A 24,044-nucleotide genomic window follows, 5' to 3' on the forward strand; every position below is an offset into this window, starting at 1 on the left:
TCAGGCTTATTTGCTGACATTCTGCTGTTGTCTCCCTGAAAAATAGAGCAATACTGTGATTTATTTTTCTCAGAATTTCATTACAAAAGACTGCTTGCAGGAGTATAAGTGCTTTAATTGTAACACAAAGTTGAAATAATAGATTGAGACTACCCCTTCCCAAATAGCCTCCAGAATAGAATAGAGGAGAATTTGTTGCCTATGTAAAAAAGAGAAAGGAAGGGAAAAGAAATCTTAAATAAAAATACTCTAGTAATCTATCTCCCTTGTTGGATTCAGTTTATTGACTCCAACATATTATTTTCAAAATTGGGTGGAAGAGGAGGAGCTCAAAGAGTCTAGATTATGAAAGATAGAAATATACAGCCAGCTTTTCCTTTTATATTTCTTTTCCAGCAATGTAATTGGCAGATGATTCTTTCCCCCACCTGGTAAAATGCAGAAGAGGGAGGACCAGAGAAATCAACTAATCACTTTGCACATGCAAAATTAGCTTCTTTGTCAGTGAGTCAGAACAGATGAAATAGAGGCAGCATAGGGATGGGGCAGCAAATTTCATGCCAGTGTACTTTTTTGTTGATTCAAGTGTGGGTGGCACTCATTCAGCATCTGGGAAAAGTTGTTACAGCCTAGCTGTTTAGGTTATTTTATTTAATGACCTGTATCTTTTCTACTTTATGTATAAATGTTAAAGCATAAAATAGTTTAACAATTTAGATAACGTACCTAAACACAGACAAGCTAACTTACTTTAGCCTAGCCTGTTGTGCAAGGGTCAGTTTGTATTTTTAGTTTATTGTTCAATATATTCTGCCAATCCAGAAAATTGAATAAATGAAATGCAGATCAATCCCTTATGTGCTTCTCTTTCAATGCTTTGTTTGCTTAGCTTAACTTTGGCATCATCTGTCATCTAAATCCAAACAGAAGTGTTAGCATCCTTAAGTTACCTTATGACCTCCTGACAAAGAAGGTACAAAAATGAGGTTGGGTGGGGATGGGGAATATTCCAGCTGTAGCTTATGTGCTGGTCCCAACAGATTTTCATCATCATAATCGATTGTGTCCCATCAAGTTGTTGTCTCCAACAACAATGAAGGGAGTGAAATAAAGAGAGCATGAATAAATTACATCTGTTTTCCTTTATCTCGTGTGGTGGCTTTAATGATAATGAAGCCATTTTTTTATTTTTAAAACATTTTAAAATGTCTTAGAAATTAGCTAGGTAGTCCCTGTAAAGGTGAGTGGGGTATCATTCAATTTGAACCTTTTTTTAAAAAAAGTTCTTTGCACCACTCTAAAATTAGCTTCATATGTATATGAACTTACAGAGTCTCAGTTGATTAGAGATAATTTATTTCCTGATCTCCTGCTGGGCATTCTAAATCACATTCAGGGTAAATATTCTCTTGAGAACCATACCTCTAGAAACTTGTAGGTGAAATGGTCCCTACCCCCACTCTGTGGCAGTTCTTACATAATTCTGCTTCCCAGTTTCTGTATTAATTCAGCCTTTTCGTTCCATCTGATAATCCATTATTTCTAATGAAATAAAACCTGGGAAAGGAAAGCACAATTTAAATGTCATGTTTGCACTCCAGTTGGTCACAGGAGACGGAGTGCTGATGGGTTTCATATTCATAGCCCTTCAAAGTTAATGGAGTTAATGGTTGTAGAATAATTTTTTTTGAATAAACTGTTTTCAAGGCTCTAGATACTGTCATTTAGAATAATGTGTGAATAATGACAATGTGCCCCTGTTTAAGACCCAAACCTGTTCTGACTGTGGGTAGATCTTTAGAAATATGGGTATACTCATTAATGTGAAAAATGAATAATGAAAAGTGTTACTGAATGAGTGAAAGTAAAGAGTGATGCTAAGTCCTGTTTGAATCATATGAACTCCTTTGGTAGATAATTTTTCTCACTGCCCTTTGCTTCTACAAGTACTGTGCCACATAAATGTATTTTTGTTTCATTTGATTTGCTTCTTGTTATTTAATTTAACAAATTGTCAGGTGTTGCATATCCTATTATTTTGAAGATTATTAATATTGTCATGGACAAGGTTACATTGCACTTTTTCTGATGGAGATAACAACAAATCCTTGTTCTTGAAATGCAAATTTGTGCATCCATCCTTACCTTATGTCTCAATGGCTCCATACCATTGATGGCTTGGCTTGGTTTGGTGGATTGGCTTGGAGGATTGCGGGTGGGTGGTACTGTAAAATGCTGGTTCACTTCCTTTCTCCGGAATCAGTTCCAGTGGTGATGATGGGGTATGTATGAGATTCCACCCCCACACACCTGTACTGTGTGGGATGCCCACAGAATTTGGTGCTCTGTCCATTCCTATTCAATATCTACATGAGGCCAAGGAGTGACCTCATCCATTACCATAGGTTGAGGTATTATCAGCTGAGGAGATCTTATCCCAGTGCCTGGAGCATGTGAGGGTCTGGATAAAGAACAACAGGTTTCAATTGAACCCTGGCAATACGGAGTGGCTTTGTTTTGGGACATACTACTTTTAGGGCATACTACTTTTAGGATCCCTAATGCCGCGTAACGGGGTGAGCTCCCATTACTTGTCCCAGCTTCTGCCAACCTAGCAGTTCGAAAGCACGTAAAAATGCAAGTAGAAAAATAGGGATTAGGTAACAGCGTTCCGCGCACTTTTGGCGTTTAGTCATGCCGGCTACATAATCATGGAGACGTCTTCGGACAGCGCTGACTCTTCGGCTTTGAAACAGAGATGAGCACCGCCCCCGAGAGTCGGGAATGACTAGCACATATGTGCAAGGGGAACCTTTACCTTTACCTTACTTTTAAGACTATGCCTTCTTTGGTGATGGATGGGATTGAACTTCCCAGCAGACCTGGGAGTCTTTCTAGACTCACACTCCTGCTCAAAGAGCAGATGACAGTCATGAGTGGGAGATCCTTTGCGCAGCTTGTATTGTGCCCCGGTTGCACCCATTTCCAGATTGGGACGCTCTGTTTATGATCATTCATGTCCTAGTTACATCTTAATGGGACTGCTGTAATACGCTGCATAGAGGGCTTCCCTTGAAAAGTATCCAGAAGGTTCAGCTGGTGCAAAATGCAGTGGTGTGGGCAGTTATGTATACCTCTAGAACGGCAAATGTTACAGTTCTGGTCCACGAGCTGCATTGGTTGCCAGTTTGCTTCTGGATCCAATTCAAAGTGCTACTTAGACCTTTAAAGTCCTTCATGGCATGGGCCCAGGTTATTTGAGTGACTGCTTCTCCCTGATTACATCTGCTCATCCCATCAGATCTGGCAAAAGAGGTCTGCTAGGCAGCTACATTTAGCTGGACCTAGGCAGTGGGCCTTTTCTGCCATGGTGCCCCCCTATGGAACATCCTCCTTCCCCCACCCCAAAGTGAGGCTGGATCCATCCCTATTGATCTTCCAGAAGTCGCTCAAAACCTCTAGGGGACCGGCAGAGTACTGAGGTGACTCCATTGTTGTTGACAACCGCTGCCTTCTCTTAATCTTTAATTGTGATTTTTAATTTTTTCTGCATAATTGTTTTCTTTGTTTTATTATTTTAATAGTTTTATTGTACATTGCTCAGAGTCACTTTTTTGCGAGTGGGTAACTACATAGATTTGATTAATAAATAAATAAATAAAAGTATCTAGGGATTAAATATAAAAAGTGGAGCTAATTATGAAAAACAAAACAAACTAAAGTCAAACCTCTACAGCTGAATTGCTCAGCAAAATTCTCTCTAGGCAACAGTCTCTTAGGCTTTTTCATGAAGTGTCAGCAGATTTGTTTGTTAAAATCACACTGCTAGAAACTCCGTGCATTTTATGTAAGCTATAGAACAAACTGGAATATTCTGTTCCAGAAGGAATTTAAAGTGCAATGGTATGATATCCTGTGTTTATGTTTTTGGGTTTCTCAATGTATATCTATTTTTTAATTTTGCACAGCAGCTTGATGACTGTGCTCACATTTGCCTTTATCTGAGGAGTCTTCCAGAAGAAACTCTCCTATTATAAACTCATAGTTGTTCTGCTGTAAGTTACAAGTGATTGCACTTGGTATTTCACACAATTCAGATATGTATCCGACATATCCACATTCACTATTGTTCTAGTGAAGGTGACATAATTTAATAAGTGAATAAAAAAAGTTCCAGTTCACCTTCACAAATAAATAATAGTGTTGTTTGTTTGTTTGTTTTCTTGTCTTCTTTTTAATTTTTATGGCTTGAAACTTTAATTTTTAATCCTGGCTTGAAACTCTTACTAAATAGAGCTGGTCAAATTGGATGAAAATATTGAAAGGAATTCTACAAAGATCAGTCCTGGATCTTCTACTTTTCAATATTTTATTAATTAGGAAGAGCTGAAATCAATGCTAATCAGATGTGCAGATTATTGAAAATTAGGATAACTTGTAACTCACTATTCAGAAATAAAGTTCTAAATTATGTTGATGTGTTAAAGAAATTGGCTTAAAGTAAAACGATACTTAACAGAAATAAAAGCAAAGTTCTTCATTTATGAAACAAACATCCAAATACTCATAGATTAGGAAAATATCCGGCTTGGTAAAGCTACTGGGGGGAAAAATCTTGAATAGGTTGCAATTGAATGTAAGCCCTCAATATGATATGGCTGAGAAAAACACAAATGCAATAAAATTGTACATTATTCTGCTTTGTTCACATCATCTTAAGTGTTGTGGGCTCTAGCTTTAAGAAGCATTCAGAGATATTGGAACACATTCAAAGAACTGCATTGAGGATGATTCATGGTTTAGAAATTAAAGGACTGTAAAGCAGGGTTGAAATCCAGCAGGTTCTGACAGGTTTTGGAGAACTGGTAGCAGAAATTTTGAGTAGCTCGGAGAACCAGCAAATGCCATCTCTGGCTGGCCCCAGAGCGGAGTGGGAATGGAGATTTTGCAATATCCTTCCCCCAGGAGTGGGGAGGGAATGCCACGCCCACCAGGCCATGCCCACCAAGCCACGCACGCCCACCAAGCCACGCCCACGGAACCGGAAGTAAAAAAGGATTTATAACTGATCTAAAGAAATCCATCCTTAACTTTGTGTGCCAGACAGACAGAATCTACAGTTTTAAAACAGTAGATTGAAAGAAACCCAAAATTCAGATGTGGCAGAAGTCTACAATACAGAATAGTGGAACAACTTGCCTCCAGAAGTTGTAAATGCTCCAACACTGGAAGTTTTTAAGAAGAGATTGGATAACCATTTGTCTGAAATGCTATAGGGCCATGATGATGAACCTATGGCACACGTGCCACAGGTGGCACACAAAGCCATTTCTGTAGGCATGTGAGCCATTGCCCTAGGTCAGCTCCACCGCACATTCGTGCTTGCCTCCTGCTGGCCAACTGATTTTCGGATCTCTGCTGCGCATGCGAGAGCCGTGCTTTCCTGCCCATGCCACCCCTCCCCTCCCAGGAGTCTCCATGCGGCCCATTTTGGATGCCAGGTAAGTACAGGGCTTTTGCGGAGGCTCTGGGAGGGTGAAAAACAGGCCTACCGGAAGTCCAGAAACAGGCCGTTTCCAGCCTCTGGACGGCCGGGGAGCCCTTTTTTGCCCTCCTGGAGGCTCCAGGAAAGTCTCCAGAGCCTGGGGAGGGTGAAAAACGGGCCTACTGGAAATCCAGAAACAGACTCCGGAGGCTTCAGGGTAGGCCCAAAATGGGTTGCAGGGGGGTGGGAAAGCACAGGGGGTCGCATGCGCCTGCACGGGGGGGGCAGCACATGGGGGTGGAGCATGCAGGGGGCATATATTATGGGTGTGGGCACACGTGCGCTTTTGGCACCCGAGGAAAAAAAGGTTAGCCATAACTACTTTAGGGTTTCCAGCCTAAGCGGGGTTGCTTTGGGCTCAATTATGGTTGTGAGTCAAGGACTACCTGTATAACTTAAAGTTTGCTATAGCTAATTCATCTTGTTATTTTCCATATTGTAGAATCCTAAATTCTTTACCTTAAAACTCAAATTATGCTACTCATTTGCTTTAGAATCATTCAGTATTTTTTCTTCAATTCTTATTGAAGTTGTTATGAGGTATTTGAGTGTACATTACTTGCTATGTATCTCAAATTTCTCTCTAGTATTTTAGTTTAGTTTGCTATTTCACTGCTATGAGTTCTAGCTGTAGGAAGAAAAAGGGAGAAGTTCAAAGAATTGCTTTTCTTGCCTTTAATAGGCAAGATGTGTTTTTCATCCATGACTTTATAGTGGACTTCAATACCTCAGGTGCCCTTTAAGTGGAGGACTGGAGGGTTTTTATGCCTCCATGTAATGGCATTTAATTTCCAGTAAGTAGGCTATGCATATTTTGCAAATTCACAAGTTTCTTGTTCCAGAAAAAATGCTACACAGTCTATTTTATAGCATTTCTTCTGGAACTATAGGGTGGATGGATGGATGGTTTCCCATTGTGGAAATCCTGCTGTAGCCCATCTCCCAGTTCTTAAGGTTCTTTCTTTCCGGCTGAAACGAAGGAGCCATAAAGCCTAATCACTGTTCTTTCACTGCTTGTTTGCTGCTCTCAGTGCTAGCGCCCCCCCTCCCCCGATACCCTCCCCTCCCCCCCCCCCCCCCCCGCCATAGCAGTTCACTTCTTTTGGATGGAGAGAGAGGAATGTTGCTTTTTTCCCTCACTGTGGAGCCAAACAGAGCAGGATACCAATAAACTGTTGGTTTCAGTGCTCCCTCTTTTGCAAGCTAGAGGGAGTGCAGACCAGTTCAGAAATAAGTAAGAATAAACACTTGCAGTACTGTGCATTGGTACAAATGTATTCCTGGTAGGAATGTGTGCATGTTTGGTTTGTGGAGCACATGGAAGCAGCTTCACTTTGAATTTCTGTGCATTGGCTTCCTGGTAGAGCAGATAAAGAAGCTGTTCTATGCTATTATCTGTCAAACCTTTATTTATTTATACAATTTAGAGCCTGCCCAACTCACGATAAGTCTGGGCGACTTGTTTATATTTAAAAATCAAGGAACAATAAAAACATAGATCATGCGCACAGAAGACAGACTTAACAATCTTAGGGTGGTTCAATTTTTTAAAGTCACCAAATAGTTTTGATTAATCCATTTTCAAACAGACAGACATACATAAAATAAAAATATAAACTATTCCCCATTCATAAAAACAATTTTTAAAAAATTACATCTATATCCTAAGTTATCTATATATCCCAACTATATCTCAAGTTCACTTGATTTTGTAAGCATTTAAAAAGAAAAATTAAGCTTTCAATGATGACCCAGCCTGACCAAGATTTTTTTCCAAAGGGAAACATAATGTGTCTTATTTTTTTACAGAATCTTTACTTTTCTCAAAAATTGCTAAATCACATCTCTGAAATCCTTCATATCAACAATTATAATATTTTCCTACTTCCTAAAGATTATTCTTTTTTACTTTTGCGACAGCATGAAAAAAACTATCTTCATTCCAAACTTAATAAATTCCACCTAGTTGGTATATAATTCAATACAATATGGCTGTCTTTTAAAAATCTGAGTTTTCTCAATAATTCTGTCAATTTAGTGTATAACATTATTTCTAAAGGGGTATAAGGAAGAAATTCACCCTAACGGGTCAGTAATTCCTTCCCCCCAAGATCAAAATTTTATATTTATATTAATTTTATTAAATTAATAGTTAACTGAATATTGCCATTCCCATTTGACATTCTGTGAATTTTTTTCTGCCATTACTATTTTAGAAAAATTGCTTATGTCTTATGCTGTACATTCTTAAAATGTTAAACATCTGCTTTTTACTAGATCTTTATACAGTTTACTAGCCATTTTAGATTTTTTTGTATTAGCATGCTGATGAAACTTTATACTTTTATATCTACTAATGCATTAAGTAATCATTTTTCTTCTAGTTTTGTCTTCCTCCCCAACTGTTTTGAATTTAGATGTGGTTGGTAGTCCTTAATGTGTAATTAAAAAAACAAAAACAAAAAACTCTGAAGTCTTCCTATATTAACTAAGCAAGTAATCAGAAATACCCATTTTTGTTGTTTGGGGACAGGACAAGCTTGCTTTGGTGGTTCCATGTTTCGAAATTCAAGAGTTGCCTTCCATCCATGGGAAATGCAAAAGAATATTGTCCACTATGTTTATCAAACTATGGTGGGTGGCACTATTGGAGCACAGCTTAAGAAGGTAAAAGTTACAAAATTCAAAAACACTGAAAGTTAATTATAATTGGTATGTTTTGTCCTGAGGAATCTCTTTCCAAGGATATTATTTTACTTTGTTGGAAAATTTTCAAACAAGTAACCAATAATTTTCCAGTTCTTTTCTCTCTGTTTTTCAATACTCAGTGTTTCATTTGTTTTAAAAATATACTGTGTACAAAGCTTGTAATTGGTTCAACTGTAACTTAGTAAACCTAAAAAGATAATATGTTTCCTTACTCTGTTTAAGGGCATATATTTTCCATGTTTCTTTAACTTCTAATTTAACTTTTGTATGTTGTAATTGTAGATCTTTTTCTGCCAGGAGTCAATAGACTGTTATCTTACCATGAAAAATAAATGTTCTAAACATATCCCAAATGATTCCCAAATTAACTGAACTTTATTTATTTGAAAATCTATATATTTATTATATGTTGTTCCGTTAACGATGAATCTTCCAGGGAAAAAGTATTAAAATATTAACTCTGGTAATTGAGATATTTTTGTCCAAATTCAATGACACTAATATGGGTGTATAATTAGAAATTGTACAATTAATTATTGAACCTGATACTAAAAATTATCTGAGTTTACACATTTAAATAGTCTTCACTAATGTCCACTGAATTGAATCCCTGGATGGTATTCAAAGGATGTTGTAACTTCCAGTTCATTTTTCCCCAGACTAATAATGGATTAAGAATTAAACAGATCATAGTTATGTCATCCACCTGAAATCCAAGATTAGTAAAACTAACATTAGTTAGTTTTACACATTGTGTAAAATATTCAGTAAAATACAGTATTCTTATATGACAAAAATAATTCAACTGAATATTTGCAGAGTTGAACTGTTGCTGTTTTATAACGAGCAGATAGTACTTTTAAATACACGGGAACTGGATGCCTCATCCTTCTCAGAACCACATTCTCTGGAATAGTTTCTGTAACTTTTTAAAATAATGTTTTAAAATTAGGCAGTGCTGGTTAAAGAGCTGCTTAATCTTTCTCCTTTTCATCTGCCATGACTTGGATTCAAAGCAGGGGTGAAATGCTCCCAGTTTGGACCGGATTGCCCGATCTGGTAGCGATGGAGGCGGGTGGTTCGGAGAACCGGTAGCAAAAATCCCTGTCCCCTCCCCATGCCCAGCTGAGCCGCACAATCATCAGAGGCTTTTTTTTTACTTTTAAAAGCATTTTTTTCTACAACCTCTTCGGACAAAAAATGCTTTTAAAAGTAAAAAAAGCCTCTGATGATTGTGCGGTTCAGCTGGGATCCTCAAAGGCTTTTAAAAGAAAAAAACCCTTGTTTTCTTTTAAATGCCTCTGACGATCCCAGCTGAGTTGCCTGATCGGCAGAGGCTTTTTAAAAAACCTCTGCCAATCAAGCAACTCAGCTGGGATCGTCAGAGACTTTTGAAAGCATTTTTTTACAATCTCTTCACTGAAGAGGTTGTAGAAAAAATGGTTTTAAAAGTAAAAAAAAAAATGGCCACGCCCACCCAGTCACATTACCCCTCCCACCAAGCCACGCCCACAGAACCAGTAGTAACAAATTTTAGATTTCACCACTGATTCAAAGTGAGGTTGCTGCAGCCACAATACTAACCTCTATGTGATCACGCTTTACTGGAACTAATGCTCTCTATATTAAAATTGCATAGTCACCAAATCTTTTGTTCAACTATAAAATTAGAAATTTTCACTAAAATTTCTACTTCCTTGGCAGATTTGAATTTCCAGTTATTTAATGGACTTAATCCCTTTCTTTGCTAAAATGATTTTTCCTCATTTTTCCAGCATTATATATTACATGTAAAAGAATCCACCCTCATCAATTTCAATGTATAAAGAAATATTTTTCCTTTTAAACATGCTCCTCGGCTCTTTAATGTTCATGACTCAAATATATTTGTCATTTTAAAAAAATACAGAAGTGTATGTGTAGTGATGACTGGATTAGCTCCAGGTCTGAATTGCAAATAACAATAACCAGCATTTAAAAAAATGAACCTTCTTAAATATAGTATGATTCATTACTACTGAAAAAACATCTTGTCAATAGATAATTGATTAAAAACAATTGTTTATTCAACACATTTGAATCAGGAGGAAAAGAAAGGAACCCAATGTATTTAACAAATATTATAATATTAAAATCACTGCCAAAACTTAGAAGAATACAAAGAGTATTAAATATAAAGTAATTAAAGTAAAAATAATATACAATTAAAAAATATTTTAAAAGCCTTTTGGATATTTGGAAAGCCAGTGAAGACATTCCAAGCATTCAGACACTCTGTAATTTATTGGCCCATCAATCCTCCAAATCAGTTAATGATTTCTGAGTGGACTGGAGTAATAGACTGTATGAGTAGCCATCTGTTGTTTGAAATAATTAATAGGCATTTCTGAAACATAAAATTTCATAATGCCTGTCCAATCTAATATATTGTAGAATATACAAGATTGTAAAGACTAATGTCTAAGTGACACATAATAGACTGCTTAGTAGATTCAGCCAAGTCTGAAATAGATCCAAACAAATTTTGATAGCATCTCTTCAAGTCTCTTGTGCTCTGGCTAAGAGAATTTGAGTAGTATTTTTTCCCCTCCTTTTTTGACTTTGGATATGATCTAAGGTATATACTTATAGTTACAATAGCACTTAATATATAGCAAGCACCATATACTTATAGTTACAATGGCACTTAAAACTTTGTAAACTCTTTTGAATGTTCAGTAGTTCTGCATAATAAAAACGACCTAAACATGAAATTATCTGTTTTCTATTAAAACTAGATAAAGAGTACCCGATTAAACAAATGAATAAAAACTGTTGCATTTGCTCATATTGAGGAAAATGAATCCAAAGATACAATTTCACAATTGTTCCTCTCAACTGTACATATGTATAAAAAGACAGTGTGCATGTATCTGGGGCTTGGATCCCACTCTCTTACTCTCTTTTCAACAGTGTCTCCAGGTGCCCTTTGTACGGTCTCTCTACTTGTACCGTCTGTTCCGAACGGCAAGTCCCTTTGACAGAAGAATTACAGTTTTGGAATGGCATCCAATGCATCCCAGCACAGTCGCTGTGGGCTCCAAAGGAGGAGACATCATCCTGTGGAATTATGAAGTGCTCAATAAAACATGTTTTATTAAAGGGGTAAGTTGAAGCAGTAAGGGTTGTTTAGTATTAACATGCTGATGAGACCCATGAGTTATAATTAAATTGTTTTTGAAGAATCAGGGCTGTTTGTCTCCTTACTTTGAAAGAATGGAAATGAGGTCGGAGGGATGGCTCAAAAGTAGATAAATACTATTTTAAAGTGGGAAATCTGTAATCTTTTTGGATCTAATTTTGTTTTACTTTCATGATCCAGACACTGAAGTACACTTAATTAAGGGAGGGGTTGAGCTCGATGGTCCAAATAGGCTCTTCCAACTTTGTAGAGAGTCTCAGTCATCCAGGTCATGGTTGTCCCAAAGGTGCTTTTTTCAAGAGGCAACTGGACTTCCTTGTTTTTTCTTTTGAAGATGTTTCGCTTCTCATCCAAGAAGCTTCAGATCTGACAGAGCTGAAGAAGCTTCTTGGATGAGAAGCAAAACATCTTCAAAAGAAAAAACAAGAAAGTCCAGTTGCCTCCTGAAAAAGCAGCTTTGGGTCTCTTCCAACTTGATTTTCTGAGTGAATGGCAGACATCCTGTAAATACAGTGAGATTTTTCATTTGTTTTGTAAAGATATTGCTTTAATATGAAATCTTGAATCAACTGTGGTCACCTAGAGACTGAGCTTTACAGTTATAATAGTTCTACAGTGTATTGTGCTGTCTGTTTATTGGATCAGAGGAAGAATTTTTTAAAAAAATGTTCCTAGATCTTTTATGTGAGTTTCTCTTAAGATATATATTTGCATGTGAAGACAAGAGCATTGCAGTCTTATAAACCTTGAAAAAAATATAAAATATTAAAACGGAACCTCTGCACTATAAATGTAGAGCTCCTGTTTCATTCTTCTCAAACAAGTAAGAGAAGATAATCAAATAAAAATTGAACTTCTCATGTACCCATGTTATTGCTCCTGAAGAAGAAGCTTTCCTGACCTCATTTCCATCTTTTTTTTTTTTATCCTCCAAGATTTCTAACTCCTCTGGCATATTTCACTGATCATATTTTCTCTTCATTTTATTTTTTACTGCTTACTATAGACTTTTTCTTTTGTTATGTATAGAGCTCATTAATAGGCACCAAATTGCTTTATTTTCCCTGATTATGTCTCAAATTGACAGTATCCCTCAAAGTCTCATTCAGGTCATAATTTTTAAAAAACTGAAAAAAAATCAGCACTCAATATGATACAGTGATTCTGAGAGAGGAAGCTGGGCTCTTGCCATGATACAGATTATGTCAGAGTTAGCAATTGTTATTTTTCCAGTAACAGTTATTTAATGTATGTAGTATGGGCCAGAAGAGCTGAAAATCCTTCCCACATGAGGCTCTTTGCTTTGATGCAGTCTGATAAACATAAATACTACCTTTTGGGAAATGTAGTTTTACCATATTATTGACACCGATCAGATAGTATGCGATATTTTTGTCCTTCCTGGTTTTTGAGTGCCTTTGTATGTTATCCATTTCTTTTAACTATAGATTGGAGCTGGAGGGGCCATCACAGGAATGAAATTTAATCCTTTTAATCCAAATGAGCTGTACACATCATCAATTGCTGGAACTACTGCCTTGCAAGATTTTAATGGCAACACAATCCGGGTCATGGCCAATACCAATGACTGGGAGTAAGATGCAATCTACTTCTTTCAGGTTTTTCTTTTTTTATTAGAAGGCAGCATAACCATAAAAAACAGTTAAGATTGGAATATTTTTCACTGTTCCACTCAGCATTTGGGATATTTGTATTCCTGAGTTACTTTTTAGAGTGCTCATTTTTCTAGTTCAGAAAGTAGCCTTTAAGGAGCTAGGTAATAAAAAGATGAAACAAACTACTGAGTAAAACAGTTTGAAAATCAGTAAAATCACAAAATGAAAACTGACTAGCAGACTAAATTAGAAAGTTTCTAATTCAGAGATAAAGAGATTTGCTTAAAACATATAAGATTTAGATCACCATAAAATAGAGTGAGTTTTTTCCTATATACCGTATTTTTCAGAGTATAAGACTCACCTTTTTCCCCCCTAAAAGGGGGTGAAAATTTAGGTGCGTCTTATACACCGAATGTAGCCCCACCCCACCCACTGGCTCCCACCCTTTGGCCTCTGCCTCGCAGCAGTTACCGCCTTGTAAGCAAACAGCAAATAAAAACAGCTCCTTTCAGCTTCAGCACAGGCTAATTAGAACAAGTTGATTGGATCGGCCTCCCGACTCTCAGCTGATTTGCTCTCAGCTGTTTTGCACAGGGCTCTGCTGCTTGCTGCACAGAGGTAAATTGCTGGAGCAGATTGTCCTAATCAAGCTATGCTGAAAACAAAAATGAAAGTAAATCAGGCTGTTTGCTGCAAAGAGGCAAAATTGCTCAGAGGCAGAGGGAGATTTCTTTTTCTTCTTTTCCTCACCAAAAAAGGTAGGTGTGTCTTATACTCCGGTGTGTCTTATACTCCAAAAAATACGGTAGTTTGTATGAAAAAGCTTGTACAGCTGGAAATGATTGTACTTCAAGGGAAATAGGCTACTTTGACCCTAAGAGCACAAAGTAATGCATTTTTAAAGTATTTGTAGCCATGTAATGCTGCTACTGTTGAAAAATAGAGGTCTTTACTACTCTGTCGTAGGATTATTCTAGTTCTGTATTATTTTAAACAACCCTTAAAGAATGACAGTGAGATACTAAGTAGCACTAGTAGGGTCCAAATTGTTTCCAGCATTCTGAACTTGGAACAAAATGTTCTCAAGTTTTTATCAGAATGTTTCGTTCCACATCGTTTTGAGTATTCTACAGTTGGCTTGATTTAGTAATTCATTTTATTTCATTTTTCCCCAAGCCATAGAAATTTGGAGAGAGAATTAAAACAGGAGTGACAAGAGTTGTTATTATAATTGGCCAGAGCCACTTTTAAAGGAGCAGGGAGGGTACAAAGGATAATTAGACATATATTTCAGAGAATAAGAGCTTGCTTTCAATATAAAAAGAGTATTGCCCTCTAGCACTGACATTTACTACAATTTTTGTATTGCTGTCTGGAAGTTAGTTCATGAGTTATAGCGTAATTTTGCTGTTTTATGTGTTCTTTGTATGTTGTATAAACAAACATTAAGAGTAAGCATAGATGCTTTACAGGTGGTGTTGCTACATTTTGCAGATGGCCAGATAACAAAAACTTGGTTTAGTTCCAAGAAGAACAAATATTATGCATGATAGCAACGTATATATGTATATATATTAGAAAGAAGCTTCAATTAAATATCCAGAAAAATGTATGTTTGCTGCTGTTAATGGGTTTCATTTAAGTAAATCTATTGTTATTTTTTGGTACCATAGATTCAGTTCTGTCACTTTTGGTGCAAGTGTCATCTACATAAATTATTCTTACTGTGGGTTTTGTTGTTTACTCTGAAAAAAATAGTTAAAATATCATTGTTTTGACTATTCCTTCCGTAGATAGATGGTAAATTAGCATGTAGCGTGGACTACCACCTCACATACTTTTATGTGAGGTACTTTTCCATCCACGGTGAAAAGCAAGGAAGTAAGGGCCTTGTTTCAAGTTTCTGCTGTTTCCAATGTCATACATTTAAAACATCTTGAGTTTTGTTCCATCAGAAGAGATGGCAATTGTTTGAATGGAATATTTTGAATGGGACTGTTGTGTTATAATCTAAAAATTTATATAAAATATTCTAGATTTTTTAAAAAGTCCCAGTTATTGTGAGCCGCCCTGAGTCTTCGGAGAGGGGCGGCATATAAATTGAATTAATTAAATTAAATTAAATTAAATTAAATTAAATTAAATTAATTACTGCAATGTTTCTTTATAAAAGGGCTAATTGGTGAGATGTACAGTTGTCTCATTTTTTCAAATATTATGAAATAGTTTTGAGGACAGCTTTTCAGCATTTGTTGTACTTGCTTTGTAAAGTAAGTAAATGCATTTAAATATATAGGAATGAACTAGCTAGGATTGATGTAGTACTGAATTTTAAATTCAGAATTAATTAGGCTGCTACTGCTGTATATAAATAATTTTACTTAGTCTGGAGGTCACAGCCTCAAGTCCCAATGTTAGATGTTGTTTTCTAATCCCTTGTCCCACTCTAGAAGCTATTGAAAAGTTGAGTTCAGCTGTAATTTTCATCCTGGGCCATTCTTTTTTTATTTCTTTTTTTTTAATGGATGAAGCATACTATTTACAATCTAAGAGTGATCCTTGGCCTTAAAAAGAGTATGCACTCTTAATAATTTAGCTACCTATTCTCATTCTTTCATGGTAATATAGCTGTTTTCATTTGCTAGTTTCTTCCATATTCCAGAAAGACTCCAGAGACCCTATCAGAAGCTTGAGATTTAATTTATTTGATTTGGAAAACAATATGGTAACAGGAGATGGCATTCTTAGTCTGAGACTTGAGCAGCATGTAGCCTGTGATACATGAGTCTGTAGTCATAAATTACAAGTTTGGGGGAGAAGGAAGAGAGATTTCCTAATCTTTTCGTTAAGCTTGCTCTAACTTCCTTCATGGGTACGGTATAAGGACAGTCTCTTAGAATTTGCTTGAACTAATTTCTGAGCACAGAGAATGAAGTAACACATTTCTGCTTCAGAATATAAGTGGTCAACTTATAAGTCATTTGAAATTTAGTGTTGCTTTTCATTTTGGCAGATGAAGTAGTAAAGTATGTTGTGGGCATGAATACTTGAGCAATCTGTAGAAGAAAGCCTTAAAAATCCAAGAAATCCCTCTCTGGGTACAAATATGTAGGAAAGATTTAAGGAAACAAAGCAAAACACCAACAGTGACCTTTGCAGACTTGCTGTGCTCCAACTTTGCTAGCAATTTATAATGGTAGAAAAATCAATAAACTATTTTCTAGTTTTGCCTTTTCATTGTCTATTGCCTTGTGAATAAATATAAAGTCTACAAGGGCCAATTCACAGTCTATAATTGAACAAATATTCAAAATAAATATTTGAAGGAAAAATACATGGCTATATATGTCAGAGCTCATTTTTCTGAGCTGCATAGAATGTTAAATTTAGATTTTTTTCAACTACTTTAATCAGTGATGAAAAACTAGCAGTAATTTATATGCAACCTAAATTGGTTTGGTTTGAAGATGTTAAATTAATCTGGGTTGTTTTGTTTCATCAATTTGAATCTCCTCTATCCCTCCTATAGATTATTCATAGTTGGTAGCCCTCGATGTATGACCACAATTAGCCCCAAATTTATGAGACAATTGTTAAGAGACTTTTGCCTTAATTCACAACCTTTCTTGCCACAGTTGTTAAGTGAATCACTGCAGTTGTTCAAATTGGTAACACGGTTGTTAAGTGAATCTGGCTTCCCCATTGACTTTTCTTATCAGAAGGTCGCAAAAGGTGATCACATGATTTGGGGACTCTGCAACCGTCATAAATTTGAGTCAGTTGCCAAGTGTCCAAATTTCAATCATGTGACCTTGAGGATGCCACAATAGTTGTATGTATGAAAAACGGTCATAAGTCACTTTTTTCACTGCTGTTGTAACTTTGAATGATCACTAAATGAATTGTTGTAAGTCGAGGACTACCTGTACATTTCATATTAAAACCAGCTCTGTGTGGTAAATGCTTTAAGCATAAGTTTAATTTTTCCATGTGATGTTTTTAGAGATACTGACGCACCTTTTTCCTCTCCAAAAGGGGGTGAAAATTTAGGTGCGTCTTATACACCGAATGTAACCCTGCCCACCCACCGGCCCCCATCCTTTGGCCTCTGCACCCCAGCAGTTACATCTAACAGCAAACAGCAAGGAAAAACACTCCTTTCAGCTTCAGCACAGGCTGAAGTTGATTAGCACAAGTTGATTGGATCGGCCTCCCGACTCTCAGCTGATTTACTCTCAGCTGTTTTGTGCAGGGCTCTGCTGCTTGCTGCAAGGAAGAAAATTGCTGGAGCATTTTTTTTTTCATTGTGCTAATCAAGCTATGCTGAAAATGAAAATGAAAGTAAAGCAGGCTGTTTGCTGTTTGCTGCAAAGAGGCAAAATTGCACAGAGACAGAGAGAGATTTCTTTTTCTTCTTTTCCTCACCAAAAAAGGTAGGTGCATCTTATAGTCCGGTGTGTCTTATACTCCGAAAAATACGGTATACACCAGAGCCTTTGATTTTTATTACATGATTCTGTGACTTACATGATAAAAATTTCATTTTATATGGTTTTGGTATGGACACTTCTTGATAAATAACTCAAACCAATCCTGTATCAAAATAAGATCCTTCAGATTCAGTTCACTTGTGACTCCACCACTTATTTAAGTACTTCCTTTGAAGTTATTGCTTCTTTTGTTTTCTTTGGTTGCATTTCTATTTGTTATAGAATATAACTGTTATTTCTGTTTTAGTTTCTGGTATTGCAGTGTTGATGTATCTGCAACTAGTCGGACTGTAGTAACAGGAGATAATGTAGGGAAAGTGATTTTGTTAAGTACTGAAGGTGAAAAGGTTTGTATATTTTCTTTTTTCCTTAACATAAAAAACTTAAGCTTTTTTTATTTATCTAATAATATTCCATTGAAACTTGATTGAAAATCTTCTAAAACTGTTTTAAAGACTGCATGATGATATTGCACTGACCTGCTACATTCAGTCCAATCATAATTTGGTATCTTGTACACAACTATGTTTCTCTTCTGCAGGGCAATCCTTTATTGCAATAAATGACACAATTTCTTCCCATGCTTGTTTTACTCAATCTGGGTGACTGATAGGTAATGAGAGGCCCTGTTCATGTATGTCAGTGGATAGGCATAAAATAAATAGATGGATGAACGAGCAGACTTAAGTTTTCAATAGGGTTGGGCAGATTCCTGCCTCTGATTGCATTATCTTTAGCCTCATCATGGAGGCATTGTAGATTGTTCATATAGTAAGACATATTGGGAGAGGCATGATCATAACAACAGTAGAGCAAGAAAAGGTGGTTTCCATTTGCCATCACATCAGGCCAGAAATAAAATGGTGATGTCATGAAGACCATCCTTTAAAAACATTTATTAACACACTGGGATGTGAGGATGAGTTTTCTCTGCCTAATATCCATAGACCAGAATCTTTTGCCTTCTCTTATATCCATTGTAGATATGGAATTTGAAGCTGCACAAAAAGAAAGTAACTCATGTGGAGTTTAATTCTCATTGTGATTGGCTGCTGGCTACAGCCTCTGTAGACCAGACAGTTAAAATCTGGGATCTGAGAAATATTAAAGATAAATCAAGTTGCCTTCATGTACTTCAGCACGATAAAGGTGTCAATGCAGGTAAGATAGAAAATACCAATGCCCTATGACTTTTGTTCATCTTGTATCCATGGTGCATTTATCCATAGTGCGCTTATTCTCCTTTGCATTTACAATTAACCCTATATAGATTATAAATTTCAAAGGATTGTTGGATAAAAATAAAGTAATAGTAAAATTCAGCATTTGATTTTTATCTGAATTGATCATTATATTATACTTGTTGCATTGTCTGTTTTCATACTCTGAAAAAAAAATACTCTGGATATTAATACAGTTATATTATTGAAATGCGTATGTTTCATAATACTAAGGATATGAAAATATGCTCTATTACTTGAACCTTTAGGAAATGCCGTAATAAGTATAATTTCTTGGAAAATATTTTTTTAACCTGGTGTAGCACTATGACTTACATTTGTGTGTGTGTGTGTGTGTGTTTTTCCACAGCTTATTTCAGCCCAACAGATGGTGCTAAGCTACTGAGTACAGATCAGCACAATGAAATCCGGGTTTATTCTTCTTCTGATTGGTCCAAACCACAGCATTCAATTTCACATCCTCATAGACAGTTCCAGCATCTCACATCTATCAAGGTGCAGGAATAATAATTAGGAATCGTTTCTGACTGAAGCATGTTTTTAAAAGCCAACCTAAAATTCCCCTATAGAAATTGGAAATGCGATTGTCAAACAGGGACATTCATCTAGTAATCCAGAAATGGGATATCAAAATTACAAAAAAGTACATGCAGCACATTGCCATTCCTTTTGTGGTTTCTAGAGCTCTATTAGAGTAAATGGGGTCCAAAATGTTATTCCTATTTTTCATTACGGAAATTATGGAGGTTTTTAAATAGAGCTTTGAAAATGCTTAAGGTAGCATTTTCATCCTTAAAAATTCATATCTGAATGGATTCAGGACTTACCCTTCAACATGCATGAAAAGCTGATGGGAGTCCTTGAGCCAAAAGAAATTTTGTCCATGATCCATCTCATAGATTTTTTCATGTTATTTTACTGCAAATGTATGCAACAGCATACTGTACAACTTTTGTGTCATAAAAAAGGAGGCCAATATAGTGCAAACCAAGTAAGGGGCAAAGAATGAACAGTGAATAAAATTACTCTTATATATTTTTTCTCCTGTTCAGTTCTGTCCAATTATCAGAGACTGCTTGATCAAATTCCTGCAGTTTTCTTTGCAAGGTTTTTCAGAAGTGGCTTGCCATTGCCTCCTTCCTAGAACTGAGAGAAAGTGACTAGCCCAAGGTCTGGCTTTGTGTCTATTTTGAGTCTAGATCCCACAGTCTCCTGATTCCTAGATTGATGTCTTGTCCCTACACCAAACAGGCTCTCTAATCTTAGAATAGATATAAGTATTTCCAACTAAAATGCATACTACGGTAGGTTTATGTAATGTACTACATAAGGTAAGAATTTATACTCAAGCACCAGGTGTAGTACTAATAAAAATCAATTGGAATTCTGTTTTTATAACATGATGCCTTGTAAGATCTTGTTTTGATATCATGAGAGGAGTAGAAACTGAATCTGAGTCCCAGCATTTGAAAAAAAGCTAACACTTTTGTGTCAGTGATTTTACTTATTCACATCTTCTGTATTACAGGCAACATGGCATCCTCGTTATGATCTCATTGCGGTTGGTCGTTATCCAGACCCTAAGTTCCCAGGGTACACAGCAGATGAGCTGAGAACTGTTGACATATTTGATGGAAACAGTGGAGAGATGCTGTGTCAACTACAAGATCCAAAGGCATCAGGCATTATCTCTGTGAGTGTTGAGACCTAGTTTAAAGTTAGCTGCTATATCTGCCATTAGGATCTGGGATTCAAAAAAAGAAAGGAATTAGAATAAATTCCTCACTTTCCTACGTGTTATCATTAATGCCTACTATGCATTAGTAGGCATTAATAGTAGATAGAAGAATGTGTTTAAGTTTGGCTTCCTGCTTGCTTCTTAGACTATTTTTAAGATGGATAGGTGGAAATCTATAGCCTTCTAGTCATTAATGAATTACAGCTCAGTACTGGCTAGCATGGCCAGTGATGTAGCATAAGCAATGTTTCAAGTTCCCAGCTTTCTATTCTTACTTTAAAGGTCCAGTGAAAAATTATCAGAAGAGTATGGATAGCTGTAGTGCCATCTGTATAATTGTGTTCGGGAATTGGTTCTAATTGAAAGCTTCATCTCAGTTTTTGGGTTAGAAGAAATGTTTTAATTTCTGTTTCCAGAGATTTATGCTTTCAGATTAGATTTCAGAAATATAATGAACCAGGATTCGCAGTGAGTTTCTCGAATGAACTTTGAGGGTAAGGACTTCCTTTATCTCTGGCACCAGCTAGGGTGCTGAAACAGATAGAATAGCCGGGGAAAAGGGCAGGAAGGAGGTCTTCCTATTCAGTGCTTTGCTGACTTGTTCAGAATTTTTCCACAATCATTGTTGGGCTTTTCTGTACTGTTCAGAATGTTCTGGTTTCTGTTTTGCTTGATAAGTAGCTGACAAGCTTACAATGCATTATTGTGTGTACATTTACAGCTCAATAAGTTTAACCCCATGGGTGACACCTTGGCTTCAGGAATGGGTAAGCAAGCAATTTAATCTTTCATATTTAGTATAGTGGTTTGGCATTCTTCCCAGACTATTTGAATTCAAACATTTGCTAAGTATAGACTTAAACCTCTGACTGTATTTAATTTTACCATATGTTTCATTACTTTTAAATATTTTTACCACTTAGCAAGCAATAGCTGAAAATAATAAAGGATTAATAGTTTAATATTGTAAAAGGGTGTGCTCAAAATAGGAAATGTGTTGAACCTGCAACAGAATGCTACATTGGCCTTCTTTGGGTTGACTATAGATTGATAGAAACAAAAACTAGAATGTTTTGGATGTTCTCAGTTTCAGGTTAAATAAAGACTGGAAGGATCCTGAAGGGATTTTATGAGGCAATTTATAAGGGAAGGTTTGAATTTGCTCCCTTTTTCCTCTCTGTCATCACCTATGGCTGCCCTTCCTATCCCTGATCTTACAAATGTCTTTTCTCATCTATATATATTATTGGCCTTCACTTATTCTTCTCCTCACCCAAATCACTTTTTCCTGGAACAATTGCAATTTGGTTTGGTATTTTGAATAACCCAACTCTACTTCATTCCATATTGGAGCAAAATACCTGAAACACACTTATTTTTGTTTGGACATTGATCACCCAAAAGCAGCTGTGTACCATCCATATGTTGGTTTATGCATGATAATGTTTTAAGTATCCCTAATTAAGTAGCTTTAGTTATACCGGTATGTTGACATATAGCTTGAAAAAAAGTTGTTAAACAGTCTAAGGCTGAAGTGTAAAATTGGGTTTTTTTAATAGATTTTTTTAACCTCCCATAGCTGTTTCAGCTAGTTGAAAATGGTAGCAAATAATGTATAAAAGAAGAAAAGAGTTCAGTGCTTCTTTTGGCTGGAGATCCTCTTGATTTTTGAAAATCAAAATTTTAATTAGTAAGAAAATGGGGCATACATTCAAAGGCGCAGCGTTCCATCAATTGCCATGAATCAAGAGGGTTTTAATTTTTTTTGTGGGCTTTTTTATCTACTGGTTGCACCCAACCACAACTCATCTTGTAAAACTAAGAAGAAGCCATCATAAAATTACATAGCTGGACATAATATGTCCATGTTAAACCATTTTTATATTATTGCCAAAAAACTTGGATGTATCTACCTAGTTACTAAGAGTTACTTATCTAGGAAAGAGAACTGCTGCCATCTGTTGACCTTTCAAATAACGTTTTAAGAAGGAAGAAGAAAATAAATTTTGAAATTGAAGCATATTTTCTTGGAACAAGAAAAAAAAAACCCAGTTTAAGTACTTTGGGTCAAAAGATTTTTTACACAATTGGGACTCTTTTCCCATAATTTATCCTAGAAAATGTAAGTCCTGTTCTCACAAGGAATCTAGCTGCATAATTATGTTTATTTTTTAAAATAAGACAATAAAAGTGAACCAAATAGAAAAAAAATGAGATTGAACTTTAATCTTTGTTACTTAAAAAGTACTACTCTTTGTTGGGTTGGGCAAGATAATTTATTCATGATCTTCAGTTATCTAATTGTCAGAATTGTATTCCTCTAAAATCTCTTTGCCGACTTGGCACCAAACACCCAGCTTTAAAAACTGAACCATGTCTGAGCTGTTGGCATAAATGTTACGTGGTTTATAAGCTATCCAAGGCTGAATTCCTAAGAGCGTGATTCTGTTTTTTGACAGGCTTTAATATTCTGATATGGGACCGAAAAGTGATGATAGGTAAGAAGCAGGAGGATCTCATGCAAGCTGTGAAAGAGCAGAGAATTGGGCTTACGAACGTACCCTGTCAAAGAGGACAGAGGCAAAGGCAATCAAACACAGAAACAAACAAATTCAAAACTAAACTGCTCAGTCTTGAATTAGAGGATACCAAAACAAAGGGTAAAGAATACACAGTGTACACTAAGAGAAGAAAGGACCCGGAGGACTTATGAGTCAAGCTTGTGTCACTAGTGTTTGCTTGGAGCAAAGTTAATGCCGCCGGCATAATGTGCACCATTGACTTCAGGAGAAGGAAGCCCTTTTTACAGTAGACCATCTTCTTTGATGATGGAAATTATGTTACAGAACTGAGTCATCCATTATTATGGGCAAGGCATAAGGCATATACATATGCATGTGCTTAAATGAGCTAAAAGGAATATTCTGTTGTGTGTACCTGAAGGCTTTTAATTGTTTTAAGGCAAAGTACAGTGCACAAAGATATGCTAACAATCCAGATTACAGTAGATTTTCAAACCTAGCTCTTTTCCTTTTATAATATATTGAAAATAATCTATGTTTGTCCTATGCTCACTAAAAATAAGAGCATTTTTGTTTTAAGGAGCAACATAATTTGTTTGTTCTCAGACACAGGATTTGTATTTTGTGAGATTGTAAAACTGTCTAGAACTTAAAGACATATAGAGGTACAAAAAAGGCAACTAGCTATAGGTACCTTACTTTGAAACAGTTATTATTGTGATTCACTTACTGTTTTCTTTCGTTCAAAAATATGTATAATAATGTTTTGTATCATAATTATTTTGTTATACAGAGAAGCTACATGCTTCTTGAGAAACATAATAGCTAGGACATAAGCCTGCTCAAAGAATATATCTGAGAAACTTAATAAAAATTGAATGAATGATCAGTGTCTTATTTTGGGGAGTCGTGCTCCACACATTGACTTGTCCCTTCATTGTCTTTTATAAACTTGATACAGCTTTTTAAAAAGGATTTCAAGATACGAATTCTATACAA

The 24,044-nt window shown here is 36.1% G+C and overlaps 1 protein-coding gene across 2 annotated transcripts in view; it reads left to right on the forward strand.

Moving 5' to 3' along the window:
- The window catches only part of DDB2 (damage specific DNA binding protein 2), a 37,310-nt gene extending 13,381 nt beyond the window's left edge, over positions 1 to 23,929 (forward strand). For both annotated transcript variants that reach the window (XM_070936600.1, XM_070936607.1), the window contains exons 3-11: positions 8,079 to 8,212; positions 11,207 to 11,398; positions 12,884 to 13,029; positions 17,792 to 17,891; positions 18,528 to 18,705; positions 19,135 to 19,280; positions 20,314 to 20,478; positions 21,245 to 21,290; positions 22,983 to 23,929. In XM_070936600.1, the coding sequence (XP_070792701.1) occupies positions 8,079 to 8,212; positions 11,207 to 11,398; positions 12,884 to 13,029; positions 17,792 to 17,891; positions 18,528 to 18,705; positions 19,135 to 19,280; positions 20,314 to 20,478; positions 21,245 to 21,290; positions 22,983 to 23,236 (1,361 nt within the window). In that variant the 3' untranslated portion in view covers positions 23,237 to 23,929. The remainder of the gene's footprint in view (positions 1 to 8,078; positions 8,213 to 11,206; positions 11,399 to 12,883; positions 13,030 to 17,791; positions 17,892 to 18,527; positions 18,706 to 19,134; positions 19,281 to 20,313; positions 20,479 to 21,244; positions 21,291 to 22,982) is intronic.
- The last annotated feature ends 115 nt before the right edge of the window (positions 23,930 to 24,044 follow it).

This window comes from Pituophis catenifer, unplaced genomic scaffold, assembly GCF_029215685.1.
Source record: "Pituophis catenifer annectens isolate HBS135680 unplaced genomic scaffold, rPitCat1.0.hap2 SCAF_1, whole genome shotgun sequence".
NCBI lineage: Eukaryota > Metazoa > Chordata > Lepidosauria > Squamata > Colubridae > Pituophis > Pituophis catenifer.